Source organism: Phragmites australis, chromosome 18 (genome assembly GCF_958298935.1).
Source record: "Phragmites australis chromosome 18, lpPhrAust1.1, whole genome shotgun sequence".
In the NCBI taxonomy this organism is placed as follows: domain Eukaryota; kingdom Viridiplantae; phylum Streptophyta; class Magnoliopsida; order Poales; family Poaceae; genus Phragmites; species Phragmites australis.
Window position 1 is genome coordinate 5645762 of NC_084938.1, and position 14293 is coordinate 5660054.

The 14293-nt window shown below is 40.1% G+C and overlaps 2 protein-coding genes across 3 annotated transcripts; one reads left to right on the forward strand and one right to left on the reverse strand.

The window, feature by feature from the left end:
- The first annotated feature begins 4279 nt into the window (after positions 1 to 4279).
- On the forward strand, positions 4280 to 9773 carry LOC133898259 (putative potassium transporter 12). Of its 2 annotated transcripts, XM_062338878.1 has the most exons (9): positions 4280 to 5183; positions 5633 to 5858; positions 6260 to 6505; positions 6582 to 6632; positions 6912 to 7172; positions 7250 to 7302; positions 7377 to 7491; positions 7642 to 7896; positions 8603 to 9773. In XM_062338878.1, the coding sequence occupies exons 1-9, from the start codon at positions 5064 to 5066 to the stop codon at positions 9637 to 9639; spliced, it is 2364 nt and encodes a 787-aa protein (XP_062194862.1). In that variant the 5' UTR covers positions 4280 to 5063; the 3' UTR covers positions 9640 to 9773. The 2 variants fall into 2 exon arrangements, with proteins under 2 accessions (XP_062194862.1, XP_062194863.1); XM_062338879.1 differs by lacking the exons at positions 4280 to 5183; positions 5633 to 5858 and having other exon boundaries at positions 6264 to 6303; positions 6389 to 6505.
- Positions 9774 to 10022: 249 nt separating this feature from the next.
- Positions 10023 to 13268, reverse strand: LOC133898260 (nuclear transcription factor Y subunit C-4-like). The gene is made up of 2 exons (XM_062338880.1): positions 13110 to 13268; positions 10023 to 11196 (listed from the first exon to the last, which is right to left on the reverse strand). Exon 2 carries the CDS (start codon positions 11157 to 11159, stop codon positions 10413 to 10415), a length of 747 nt encoding a protein of 248 aa, XP_062194864.1. The 5' UTR covers positions 11160 to 11196; positions 13110 to 13268; the 3' UTR covers positions 10023 to 10412.
- Between the last annotated feature and the right edge of the window lie 1025 nt (positions 13269 to 14293).

Genomic DNA, 14293 nt, shown 5'->3' on the forward strand with positions numbered 1-14293 from the left:
TTATAAATCAAATGACGTAGGTGATGTTTTTGTCTTTATTATCAGAAAAATAGGAAAAAAGAACATAAAAGACCTCACAAATAAAAAAAAAGCAGAAACGAAGGAAAAGTGACTTACACAAAATCGGTAGTTGTAATAATCAATCTATTCAGGTGTACATCTAGTTTTGAGTGCAACGTGCGCAACTCGCCTATTGATTCTCGGTTACTCCACTATTAGTGTCGTCCTAATCAGCACCAAACTTTTGATCAAGTATATGGCGTAAACCGATTGGCAAAACTAAACTCAAAAGTTAAGTAGTGGTTTAAAATTAGCAAGTTAAGTAGCAACTTGCGCACATAGAGGACAAGGCGGCAGATTTAGATGACAACGACTTCTTGTAAAAACAAATGGAACGAGGCACTGACAATATCATGCGAGATAATGAAGAATTGTGTGTGTTGGCATGCAAGTTTGTGTTAATAATAAACAAGGACTCGGGACAAATGAAATGCATACAAAATACCTCCTGTTTATATGAACACTGATGTGTACATATTTTTATAGATGCACGCGGTCGTAGATATTGTAGTTAAAACAGTTCCATAGCATCAGAATTCTTCTAGAATCTTCTTCTTTAAATTCTCATCCACCCAAATGCATAAAAAAACTAGGGAACTATGGCCTGTGGGTCCATTGCATCTCCATGATATGTTCTTATCAATAATTAAATTGAAACTAACCCGAAATTTGATCTTTGTAGAGCCAAAATGGCCTATGGGTGCTTGAAGAGCCACGTTCTTAAGTTGAGATATGAACTAGCCTGCTTATCTCATTCTTTAAGTTTGTTAAAAGTTTTTTCCAGTACATCTACATATTCATTTCTTTTTAATTAGGAATGCATATCCTCACAGATGTTGATCACTATGTGAACTCCCCCAGCTGCAACCTCAAAGATGTTATACCAAAATATCGCAAAGTATTATTAGTTTTGTTCATGCATATCCTCATTAGACAATGAAACTTTTGTCCAGTATGCTTATGATGAGCTCTCACATTACATTAGTGCAAGCAAGCTATTTTTTTTTTCAGACAATCAGTGTCCTTCCTGATGTGGATTCATCTTTATCCTTTCCTGTAAATGTACACGTCAGCAGCCAGTTGCAGCTCAAACATAATTTTTTAAGGTGACACATTGGGAACTATATATATATATATATATATAGTTATATATATATATAACTATATATATATATATGAAATATTTATTTCGCTACTCCTATCATATTCCTCGGCCCAACATATGGTTATTCAAGAATTGTGCAGGTAGTACATTGGTTGTCGAATTAGGTCCTTTCCTTTGCACATTTCGCTATCATGTGGCATTTTTTATACATTTCGCTTATCTTTATTTTTTCCTTATTTCATCTGTAGCCCAGTGAATGTGTAGGGAAATTAAAAAAATAGAAAACTCCAAATCTAGTAAACATCATCACACACCACATGTGATTAGTTCTCTCTTAAAGAACCTTCCTCTCTTCTTGTAATGCTAATTGACTAGCATCATTTCGTCGCACGGCTTATTATGATATAGCACAAATAAGAACAGTTCTATCAACTTGTATGTGTATATATACACAACGAGACTATTCTGCGTCTATGCGCAGTTGCTATTTGCACTGCGCACATCTTCAGGTATAACTTGTTAAGTAGACCAGTTACAACTTCACGTATAGAAATATATAATTGCAACACGAGAAGCTAACACTGTGAGTTACAACTTATTATTCGTATTGCGCACATCCTCTAGTTGCAACTCGAAACACTGTGAGTTATAACATGTTATGTAGAGCAGTTATAACTTCACATCCATAAATACATAATTGTAACACGAGAAACTAATACTGTGAGTTACAACTTGTTATTTACACTACGCACATCCCCACTTACAATCCAAAACACTATAAATTACAACCCAAAACACACATATATATATATATACACATACATACATATATATGGGGGACATGATCTAGATAGCAAATATATTCATTTGAGGTACCAACAAGTGGAGTAGTAGTAAATTTAGACGGAAACCTAATATTTACAATATCGTTAGAGGAGGATAACGACAATGTTAGTTACTAATTAAATAGTTTTGCTCGCGTGCTTAGCCGCCAAGTCAATCGACATAAATAAATATATGAAAATAAGTAACCATGGTTAGACGTATCAAGGATTATTGATGCCGACCTTCGATCGTTCTCAGAAAGCAGAACCGCTACATGTGTGTGGTTTCTTGAATTTGAGATTTTTTTTTTCGATACTAGAGGGTTTTGAATAAGTATAATAAGCAGGGATGTACACGTCCTATATAATAGACTTATTTTGCATGCATATTTTTTGATATTAATGTATCTTCAGCAAATACTTTAAAAATTCATTCTCTATAATATTATTATAGTACCCTAAACATTATTACATTATTCTCTATTTTTTTTATCTTAATATTATTACACAATTCTCTATTTTTTTAATCTCCAGCAGTTACCTTATTTTTTAACTTTTCATTACTCTCCTCGTACTTTAGACTTATAGTCATTCTCCATAAACAGTAATATATAAAAGGATGAGAGGGGTCAGCAAATTTAAGATACGCTTTCTCTTTCCGCATCCCTGTTGTGCTACTGTAGCACTCGAAGTTGTCGCTGCTGGACCTCGTTTGCGGGCACACAGTCGCCGTATCGACTACTGTATCAGTCGATAAAGTCACTGCTGGTGTTGGCTTAAAATTTTATGGCCCAAACCTTCATTTATGAAGATGGTAGAGATTTCATTCTCAGCACAGTTGTAGCTGGTGATGAACACATTTTTCAATTGTGTAGGTATATGGTCGCTGTTTGGTGCTGTCAATGGTGCCAAATAAGTAGACGGGTAGTTTTGCTCATTTTGTTTTAACTGTGTATGGTTCTGTTTGGTATAGTTGAAATTTATAATTTTTTTAAAAATAATTTTTGTTGAAAGCTACTTTTGGTTTATAAAAAATTTGTTAGTTTTTACGATAAATTTTTAAGTTCTCACATCAGCTTTTTTAGAAAAGTCGCTTTGAGTCAGTTTATTAGTTTTTAGTTTATTTTATCAGAAACTAGTTCAAAAGTTAATAATAAGGCAACATATTTGTTTCAGTTTAGTTTCTGATAAACAAAAGCCAACAATAAACTGTGTCAAACTAAACACATGTCTTTAAGGTTGAGAGGCCTTTGTCTGAGTGCAAATCAACGACACTTCTGGTGTTTGTGTGCATCCAAAGCCAAAATGGCTGCCCATGCCAAAGGCTTAGTCTGCATGGTTTGCATGCGTCACATCCCTTGTTTGATAAGAGGGAAAGGGAAATGAGTAGGATAAGTTTAATCTCTTGTTTGATAAGAGGAAAATAGATATGGAGAGGTTTTAGAAAAGGGAAATAGACACCTCATGTTCTACTCGTCTAAGCCCATAAGAGGAGGTGAGTTTAGATAGGGAAATATAGGATGGACACTACTTGCCGATCCGTCTAGTTGGAGAGATCCGGATGCTAGCCATGCAGGCTCCTGACGACGTCCGAAGTCAGCTCCCAAGCGACACCCTCCATTGACGTGCTCGTTGCCCGCCGTGAATCGGCCCCACTGTGTGCTGCCAGAAGTTAAAATCTCTAACATAATATCAAAAATTGTCTAAGAAGTTTAGATCCCAAAGATTAAAAAAAACAAGATACCAATTAATCTAGGAGGACATGAATAACAGGACCAGTGACCTGCCAACTCATCCTCAGCGTCAGCAGGACCAATAACAGAGTTGATGCATGAACCCAAAGAAAAAAGTTGAAGTTGTACCACATTTCTACTCCACTTCATTGCCTCTCCTTTACTTCAAAATCAACATGCAAAATTTTCTCTCTGTTGGAAATTTAGTTCAAAACTTCAAGGGGCTGTTTAGTTTTTGGCTTTAACGGGTTAAGTCAAAATTTGGTTAGAGGTCAAATCAACGTAGTGCTAAATTTTAGCCGCTAAAATGATGTTTAGTTTTAGACCAAGTTAAAATTTAGCCGGTTAAAAATTTTGGTTGACGATTTGGTCGTCCGAGATTTGTTTAGAAATGCTATAGAAAATTTTTGGCCAGCCAAATTTTTTTGCAAATTTTTTTAGATATGATTAAATTTCAGTCTCAAATCAGATAGAGACTAAATTTTCAAGACACGAATAAAAATTGACTTAACTCCCTTTAACCTTTAACCAAACACCCCCAAATGCCAATTCCAATTTGTGGGCTCCTTACCCAGCCATATGCTCTTCCTGCAGCGTCTTTTATGGCCCAGCAGAGTGCATGCTGCTCTCTCTCTCTCTCCGCCATAAACCATTTCTCCTCCGCCTAGACTTTCTGTCTGCTGGATTGATGTGTTATTGCAAATTTGAGGCGGGCCCGCCTCGCTGATTGTCCCCCGGGGTGGCAAGTGTAGCATAAAAACTCGATCTTGCCGAGGTTTTTGGGGGTTGAAAGATTGGGTTTTTCTTGGTTCTGGGAATCTGTCCAGGTTCATCTCTCTGTGTGAAGTGATTGAGATTGATTGGAGTGAAGATTCTTAGCTAGGTAGTCCCAAATCCTAGGCTTCTGGCTCTGATTTGGGTATTCTTGCTCCGATTCTTGGCCTTTGGCTCAGACCGAAGCTTCCCAAAGAGGGGGTTCGCTGTTCTCGAAGATTATTTGTTAAGATTTTCCTGTTACTGTGGAGATTTAAAGTTGCATTCCTATTGGGATTATCTGTGCTCGTGTTCTTGATTTTTCTTCAGAGATTTGCTGTTTGCGTACACCAAGGTGTTGATCTTGGTCGTAGATGCGCTGGATTTGTGGTGGAACTGTGAGTTGATAGAGGTCAAGGAGTTGTACCTGATCCTGGTTTTGGTAGCTTAATTTCTGGTGCTCTATTAGGGAGGTTAAGAGTTTCCATTTTTGGTTCATGCAACGGGAAGTCACTTTCGGCGCTTAGGCTGCTTCCAGGTGTGAGGTTTTGACGTAGGATTGTCACCTGGAGGTTGAAGGAGATCCTAATGGCGTCGATGTCGGATAGCGAGACGAGGAACCGGGGTAGCATGTGGGAGTTGGATCAGAACCTTGATCAGCCCATGGATGAGGAGGCCAGTCAACTGAAGAACATGTACAGAGAAAAGGTCTGACTTTGATACTTGAATGTGAACTCTAATTTACTTTTCGGATTTGCTAGTTTTTCAGTACAATAGTTTGATTTTCCTGAGAAGCTATCATGGTTTCCAGCTTGAATGATGCTTTGTGTGCATTACTGCATTAGATATAAACCTGAGTGGTCTTTTGGAGTGGAATTATGAACAGTGTGGTACTTGTACTGATTGATAGATTAAGGGGACCATTTTGATATAGAAAAAGGATTGGGAACCGTATGCTAGATGTGATGTTACTGTTGGTTTGGAATTGCAGGAACAATATTCAGATTTTAGAACATGTTCTGGTCTTTCACCTAAAGTACTAGCGTAGTTGTCATGTGTCTAAAAATTGACGTGACCCATGTGTCCTTTTTAGACTTTCACTGCCATGTTCTTTGCTCCAGTAGGAACTAACTTGAATCTAGTTTTTGTTCATGCAGAAGTTTTCGTCAGTTTTGTTACTGCGGCTTGCATTCCAGAGCCTTGGTGTAGTCTTTGGTGACCTAGGTACATCGCCATTGTATGTTTTCTATAACATCTTTCCGCATGGGGTTGACGATGATGAGGATGTTATTGGGGCTCTATCCTTGATCATTTACACACTCACTCTCATTCCTCTGATGAAGTATGTTTTTGTGGTGCTGCGAGCTAATGACAATGGTCAAGGTGAGATACCACAGCCTTGCAAAGCTTACTCTAATGTGCTGATTTTTATTATATGTTCGGTGTTTGGAAAAATTATGAGTGCAATTGTCAAAAAGAGTTTGCCTTTACACGTTTGCAAAAGTATGAGCTAATAGCTCACAAAGATTCTGCAATTTTACCATTTGGTTTGGTTGGCAGAATCTCATAACAAAACATTGTTCTAGTGATGGATTTGTATCAACAGGATTTTAATATGAGATGCCAGAGTGTTTGTTAGACAGCACTCTACTAATCATGAAAATTGTAGAAGGTGAAGCCCTGAGTTCATTTTACTTTGTGCTCAAACAAGAAACACTTCTCCTTCAGTTGGCATAGTTTGTTTCCACAAATTTTCAGATAACAATTTGTTTCTTTATTCACAGGTGGCACATTTGCTCTTTATTCTCTACTTTGCCGGCACGCAAAGGTCAGCACTATACCCAACCAACATAAGACAGATGAAGAATTAACAACATATAGTCGGCAAACTTATGAGGAGAATTCACTTGCAGTGAAAGTAAAGAGATGGCTAGAGGGACATGCATATAAAAAGAACTGTCTTCTTATTCTGGTTCTCATTGGTACTTGTACCGCCATTGGAGATGGGATCCTTACTCCTGCTATATCAGGTATTCAGAGTCATAGTTTTATGACTAAATCCAATATAACTGGGATCTAAATTGTAATTTTGTGTGTGTTATGCAGTTCTTTCTGCATCAGGTGGAATAAGAGTTCAGAATCAGCATATGAGTACAGGTAATTCGTCTCTTCTATATGGTTCTCTATGTTTATTGTCAACTCTGACGGTCTGGTCAGTCCTTAAAGTCGGATTAGCAATAGCCATGGTGGAGTTAGTATGCATGAATGTGAGCTTGATCGCAATCCTCATATATCATAATACATATGCAGACTTTCTGATCTTGAGCACTTGGGCTGCATTGCTCATTTTCCTTGATCTAGTGAGGAGCATACCATTCTCTACCTGTGCTGTTTGTTATAATATCATTTAATATTTGTTTCTTCCATGTCTGGCAGATGTGGTTGTAATCGTTGCGGTGGTCATATTAATTGGCTTGTTCTGCATGCAACACTTCGGGACAGATAAAGTTGGATGGCTCTTTGCACCTATAGTGCTCCTTTGGTTTATTCTAATTGGGAGCATTGGGGCAGTGAACATACACAGGTACAATAGTTCTGTTCTAAAAGCGTACAATCCAGTCTATATCTTCCGGTATTTCAGACGAGGGAAGGCTGAGAGTTGGACATCTCTTGGAGGGATCATGCTTAGCATCACAGGTCATTGGCTATTTAACTGTACCTTTTGCATCAATTGTAGGATGAAGCAGAGTTACCTATATGCCTTTTTTATTCAGGGATGGAAGCATTGTATGCTGATCTATGTCACTTCCCTGTATTGGCTATTCAGGTGAGTGGTTTCAACAAAAATATAGATCATGATATATATTATTGCCTTGATGAATTAATCATGTCTATGTCCAGATTGCGTTCACCTTAGTGGTGTTCCCTTGCCTTCTACTGGCGTACACTGGGCAGGCTGCTTACATTATCTGCAACAAGGACCATGTTGTTGATGCCTTCTATCGCTCCATTCCAGGTCCTTCCGTACTCTTAACAAAATTTTATCCCTCATGTTTCAAGACCATACCACCATATAATTGGCATAGTGCTTATCCCACTACTGTTACTATGTGTTAATGCTGCGTGCACTTCAGTTTACTCAAGTTGAGGTGCTTTATCGCTGCAGATGCCATCTACTGGCCAGCCTTCATCATTGCAACTCTTGCTGCAATAGTTGCAAGTCAAGCCACTATATCTGCTACATACTCAATAATAAAGCAAGCTCTTGCACTGGGCTGTTTCCCCCGTGTCAATGTTGTCCATACCTCAAAGAAATTTCTGGGGCAGATTTACATTCCTGACATTAATTGGGTACTTATGATTCTCTGCATCGCCGTAACTGCTGGATTCAAGAACCAAAGCCAGATAGGAAATGCATATGGTGAGCTTTACTTCATTGCATTCTCCTTGCATCTTTGAACATGTGACTGAATATGGACAATCATTTTGTGGCTGTCGTGCTTTCAATGCACTTTCAGCTCTTAACTTTGGATATACCGGTTTTATACATTAGTGATAAATAGAATGTAGCTAGCAATACCATGTAGTTAATTTCAATGCTAAAAGAGTAAATTTCTAAAACCTACAACTATTTTGATATATGTTGCAGAAAACTACAACTTCTGGTGTCCATTTCAAAACCTACAACTATTTTGACATATGTTGCAAAAAACTACAACTTTCTCGCCGTGCGTCAACCTGTCATTCTCTATAGTATGTAATAGGAGGATTAACCGTGGGTTCATCTGTTGCCGGAGGATGACAAGTGGACCCACGGTGAGAAAGTTGTAGTTTTTTGCAACATATGTTAAAACAGTTGTAGGTTTTGAAATGAGCACTAAAAGTTGTAATTTATTGCAACATGTGTCAAAATAGTTGTAGGTTTTTGAAATTTACTAATGCTAAAAATAGAGTCAGCTTCATCTAATGGACAGCATTACTGCACCAGAACAGAAGATTGAAACTGTTTAGAGAAACACCTTAAATTGTAGATTAGATTCTAAATACAATTTTTAATGAATCTTCAGGATGCACTTGCCTTGCATACATCACAACATACTTATTTGCATGTAATGTTGTATGAGCAGGCACTGCAGTGGTGATTGTTATGCTAGTAACAACATTCCTCATGGTCCCAGTAATGTTGCTGGTATGGAAGAGCCACTGGATCCTTGTTGTCATCTTCCTCGTGCTCTCTTTGACGGTTGAGCTCCCATACTTCTCAGCCTGCATTAATAAAGTGGATCAAGGTGGCTGGGTACCACTTGTCATCGCAATATCCTTCTTCATCATCATGTACGTGTGGCATTTCTGTACCGTGAAGCGTTATGAATTTGAGATGCACAGCAAGGTCTCTATGGCCTGGATTCTCGGACTAGGGCCGAGCCTTGGCCTTGCCAGGGTCCCTGGGATAGGCTTTGTGTACACTGAGCTGGCAAGTGGTGTTCCACTTATCTTCTCCCATTTCATCACTAACCTCCCTGCCATCCACTCGGTTGTCGTCTTTGTGTGTGTCAAGTACCTCCCAGTATATACAGTCCCAGTCGAAGAACGGTTCATCATGAAGAGGATTGGACCGAAGAACTACCACATGTTCCGCTGTGTCGCTAGGTACGGGTACAAGGACATCCACAAGAAAGATGATGACTTTGACAAGATGCTCCTTGACAGGCTCTTGATCTTCGTCAGACTAGAGAGCATGATGGATGGCTACTCTGACTCCGAGGACTTCACCATGATGGAGCAGAAGGCTGAGAGATCCACCAGAGCACTGCTGTCTGAGAAGGATGGGAGCAACACAATGTGTTCCGCTGGTGACATGAGCTACTCATCACATGACTCCATTGTGCCGGCCAAGTCACCCTTGACAGGGAACGACCTGACAAGGGACTCGAGCCAGACGTTCAGTGATGAGCTGAAGTTCCTGAACCGGTGCAAGGACGCCGGTGTCGTGCACATCCTTGGGAACACAGTCGTGAAGGCGCGCAGGGATTCAGGGATCGTGAAGAAGATTGCTGTGAATTATCTATATGCCTTCCTTAGGAAGCTCTGCAGGGAGAACAGTGTGATATTCAATGTTCCTCATGAAAGCCTTCTGAATGTAGGCCAGATATACTATATATGAACAATTTGTTTCTTCTTTTGTTCTGATTCGAAGTGAACAGTTCTGACCTACTGCGCTGTATAGGTCAGATGAACATTGTACATGATCAATCCTAGAGTAAAGTTTCATTAGTCAGCATTTTGTGCCTTGTTGGAGATTATTGATGTTGCTGTTGGTACATTCTTCATGAGCTTTGCAAAATCCAAATCCATTTTCCTTAGTAAGACTAAAGTTTTTGTCTGACAGAATGTCAACCATTGCTGCTGCTGCATACATCATGTAAATGTTTACCTTTAAGAATGTAGATGCTTATGTAATTCTTCAGATCAGCTTATCAGGCACCACTTTAATGCTGTGTCAAGTTCCTGATAATTTGCGCCAATTTCATTGGAGAAACAAAGATATTCAAGTAAAGAGAACACGGTTATTATCCCACAGACTCACAGTTATAGCGCCAACTTCATCAATGAAATTATATCACAAAAACAGGGTAATAGCATATTCCTGCAAGACCTAAGGTAACATAACAAGCTTCATAACCAACAACTAATGCTGGCTTCAGAAACTCATATGTATTGAAACCTGATAAAGTCTCAGATCAGAAGGTAACTGAGTTCATATCCCTACTATCACTCACAAGAGGCAGCAAAGAAAGCACAAAAGGGCACCTCTTTTTACAAACAAAAAAAGTTGCATACGAACCACCTTAAAGGCCTAAAGTAGTAACTAGTTCGCCTTGCTGAATGAAAAGCCCCAAAGTATCCAAGCTAGGAAACTAGTGACACCATTCAATCTTACCCATCTCGTCCACCGTCAGAATTCTGTTGCTGCTGCTGTTGATGCTCCGGTAGCGGCCACATAAACGAGACAGGCTGCTTGTTTGCATACATCCCAAAGGGAACAGACATCCCCGGGATGTAGGACGGTACTGTGGTCGGCATCGCTGCAGTCATCGGCAACCCCACGCCATCCCCCTTCAGCTCCTCCGTCGGTACGATATCCACCAGGAAATCAAACATGTCGGTCCTGGTTATCGCCGCAGTGACATCGTTCCTCTGCAGTGTCCTCCTCTTATTCTCCTCGGTGTGGAGCCAGGCCCTCAGCGTCAGCTCCAGGATGAACATCTCGCAGGCCTTGGCGAAGACCACCGGTGCCTCGCCCGCGATCATCTTGACGTCCTCGTCAGCCTTCATGATCTTCTTGATCCTCGCGAGGGGAAGGCTGTGGAGCTTGAACTCTGTTGTCTGCTCGACCTCGGCCATCTGGTCGGCCCAGAAAGCCTGAAGCTGTTCTTGCTGGTGTTGCTTCTGCTGCTGCTGAAGCTGCTGCACCTGCTGGAATGCAATCTGGTGCTGATCTGAGAGCGGCGGTGGAATGGCTGGATAGGCTGGAGCACCCTGGGAGGCTGGAAGAAAGGCAGCACCGGCTGATGGGGCTACAGATGCAAGTGCTACAGAGTGGTATGTTATTGCAGCATATGCTGCAGGGGTATCACCATTTGTCACACCTTCATTCACCTTAGTCTGTGAGGGTTGCTCCATGTCCAAGATGCACTTCAGTGTGCAGCTACTGCAGGACCTGTCATTTATGGAGAACTACATGCTCAGTTCAATAATTTATTATGCATCAAGAGACTGAAAGTCTATAGTACTGTAAGCATTACAGGGAACTAGTACAAGTTATCCTTGAAATTAAGCAGTTGAACCCCCATTTTCCTTCACAATATCCAGCAAGAAAACAAAGTAACAGAATCTTTTGTCAAAGGGCAGAGATATATCTCAGATTGTCACTTTCTTCATAGAAAATAACTCACGGAAAATCATTCAATGGAAGAGGTATAGAACAACCGACAGGCTGGTGTCTCCTCAGGAGCAACAGCCTAAATGTTTGTACGGCGAATTGGAGCAAGCATAAATCATAAATAGGGGGAGGGAGATATTCTAGAATAGCTGTGTTTGCTACATGGGATATGATAGTTACAACTGCATGACATTTTTTCATTCTTTCCCTGTTTTGAAGATAAAATAAGTCCATGAATATAGGATCAGATCTTGAGCTCTAATAAAACAAGATAAATTCAGACTCTAAGACCTCATTTTTATTGATATTTAGCCCCCAATGAAACCATCTAAATAAGTTAGATGATTTCAACTACTCTACAAGAACCCCGACCAAAATAGCACACACAGTCTCTGAATTATGCAAACGTAATCACAAAAATGTTATAGTTGTATAGAAAGTGTTGTCTAACATCACATAACTACTACATAAATAGATTTCTTAAGTTGATATATATTACAAATTTTCAATAATAATGCAAGAATCTTTCTTGCAAACAAATTATCATACCATAAATACTGTACAAACATAACATTTTATCAGTAAATTGCACAAGGGGCCCATAAACTTCGACTATACTTCCAACTACTGACTTCTAGTCTTTTAGAAGTCTCTCTTTTTTTCTCGGAAATTTCATAACAAGTCAAGATTGCATAACTTTTCACCAATGGACTTTGAGCCTTCGAAATCTACATGACAAGTCATGTTGCATCATTTAAAATTGGCATCCAAGATTATGTGCAGCGCTACTCAGGTGCTCAAGTCCAGGTCACCTGACGTGCTGATGTGGCACACCGCATGCTGCGTGATTGGGGAATCTCATGCGGCACGGCACCACGTCATCTCTCTGTTTAAACTAACTAACGGACGGGTAAACAATGTAAAACGTTGTGCAAAGGGTCTTCATGAACCTACGTGAAAGTCATATAAGTTTCCAGATCAGATCTTGCGCAATTCAGTGATTCGCTATACACCATTAATGACATATCACTCACGCAAAACCAACAAAATTCAGCATCACGCACACAAATTCACAGACTTGGAGAAAAAAACACTACCTTTTTACTTCGGCTTTGATTAAATTTTTTTAATTAACATACAAGAAAAGAAAAAGACTTCTCCTTTTATATCCCCTCAATCACTTTCTGCATCGTCTTTCGAATCTCTTATCTCTTTTCCTTTCTGTCCTCACCGGCCTCGTCGATCAAAATGCCAATCCCACTAAACGCCACGATCAATCTTTTTTCGGACAACAAATACTAACCCCATTAAAAAACAGAACCGTAATCTACTCGTGAATATGGCAAAAAAGCCTGCAAGACAGCACGACCCAAAATCTCTCACTGCACTCTCCCGAACCATATCATATCGTGAACACAGCCGCCGACCGACGTAGCAGTGATCGAGCACAAACAGCAACCCATCCGTCCGTCGGTCAGAACTGCCTCCGCCGGTCCCAAACCCCAGCTTGCGATCGCATACGCGAACCAACCAACGGAAAATTCCAACCAAGAACGCGCGCACATATCTGTTTCTATCAACATCGATCACCGCCCAACCGCGGCCAAGAAACCACGAGCCGAGAAAAGGAAAAGGGAGAAAAAAAAAATCCAATTTTGGCGGAGGCGAGAGGGTGGCGTCATTCGCTGTACCTTGGAGGCCGCGGCGCGATGGGCAACACTTGTCGAATCGGAGGGAACCCTAGTAGGGAAGAGGAGACGGGAGGGAAGGAGGCGGGCGGAGACCGGGGGAAGACCTGCCTGCCTGCGCGTGTCTTATGGAGGCACGGCGGCGCTGGGCACCTGGCGGTCGAAGGAGTGTGGGGCCAACAGGGATGGGGCTGGCTGGTCGGGAGCCTGGCAGGTGGGACCGACAGGGTTGAGGACAGATTCGAGGAATGTCTCCTCTCTGGAAGTATCGGCATACGGAAGTAGATTTTATAAAATTCTATTTTATAAATGATCTTTGTGATATATATTTATTAATTTTCTCTTCTTTAGTTCAGTCATCAGATCGTAGGATAGATGATATAAATAAAGTCTTATAAGATCTTTCTAAACAGTATCTTATAGAATTTATTTCTCATAATACACGAATAAAGAAAAGATATCGAGTAAAATCAATCATCTTTTTTATTTGCCATAGCTTTCGGTTTGGAGCCGGATCAACATGAAAAAATTCCAAAATAGAAAAGTTTCCAGCGTACTTCTCGATTTGGGACCGTTTGTTTCAAACAAATTTCAGAGGAAAACATGGGATTGCCAAATCCAGAGTGGCGTTTGGAGCGCAGGAATGGAAGAAGGAAAAACATAGGATAGGTTTTCTTTTTTTAAGATAAACAGAGGCTATATATATTAAACAGTTCATGAGTAACAATCTTTGAGCACCAAGTGCTTGAGACATGAAGAAACCCTTGCTGCCCATATTCTGATGTCTCTTTGCTTTTCTTGACCTTAAGTTCTCCAACGCTAGTTTTTAGTTCAAAAGTATCCTTACGTTGCTGATAGTAGCAAATCTCGAATGGTGTGAGGATCGATGATGTTTTAAGAGGAGTGAATTAGGACACTTAAAACTATTTTAACTTTAAAAATAACACAAGATAAATCTATATCAATTTCTATCTAAATATGCTTTAAGTTTATCTAGTGTGGCTACTTTACCGATCAAAACGCTTGCAACCTATCTAAGAGTAAGTAAATGCGGAAACCTAAATAAGGTAGAGAGAGCAAACTCGGTATAAAGATTTTTTCTTGTGGTATCAATGGTATGAATGACATCTCTAGTCCACGTTGGAGCTCCACAAAGGATATACTCCCGGTCGGCACCCAATCCGGCA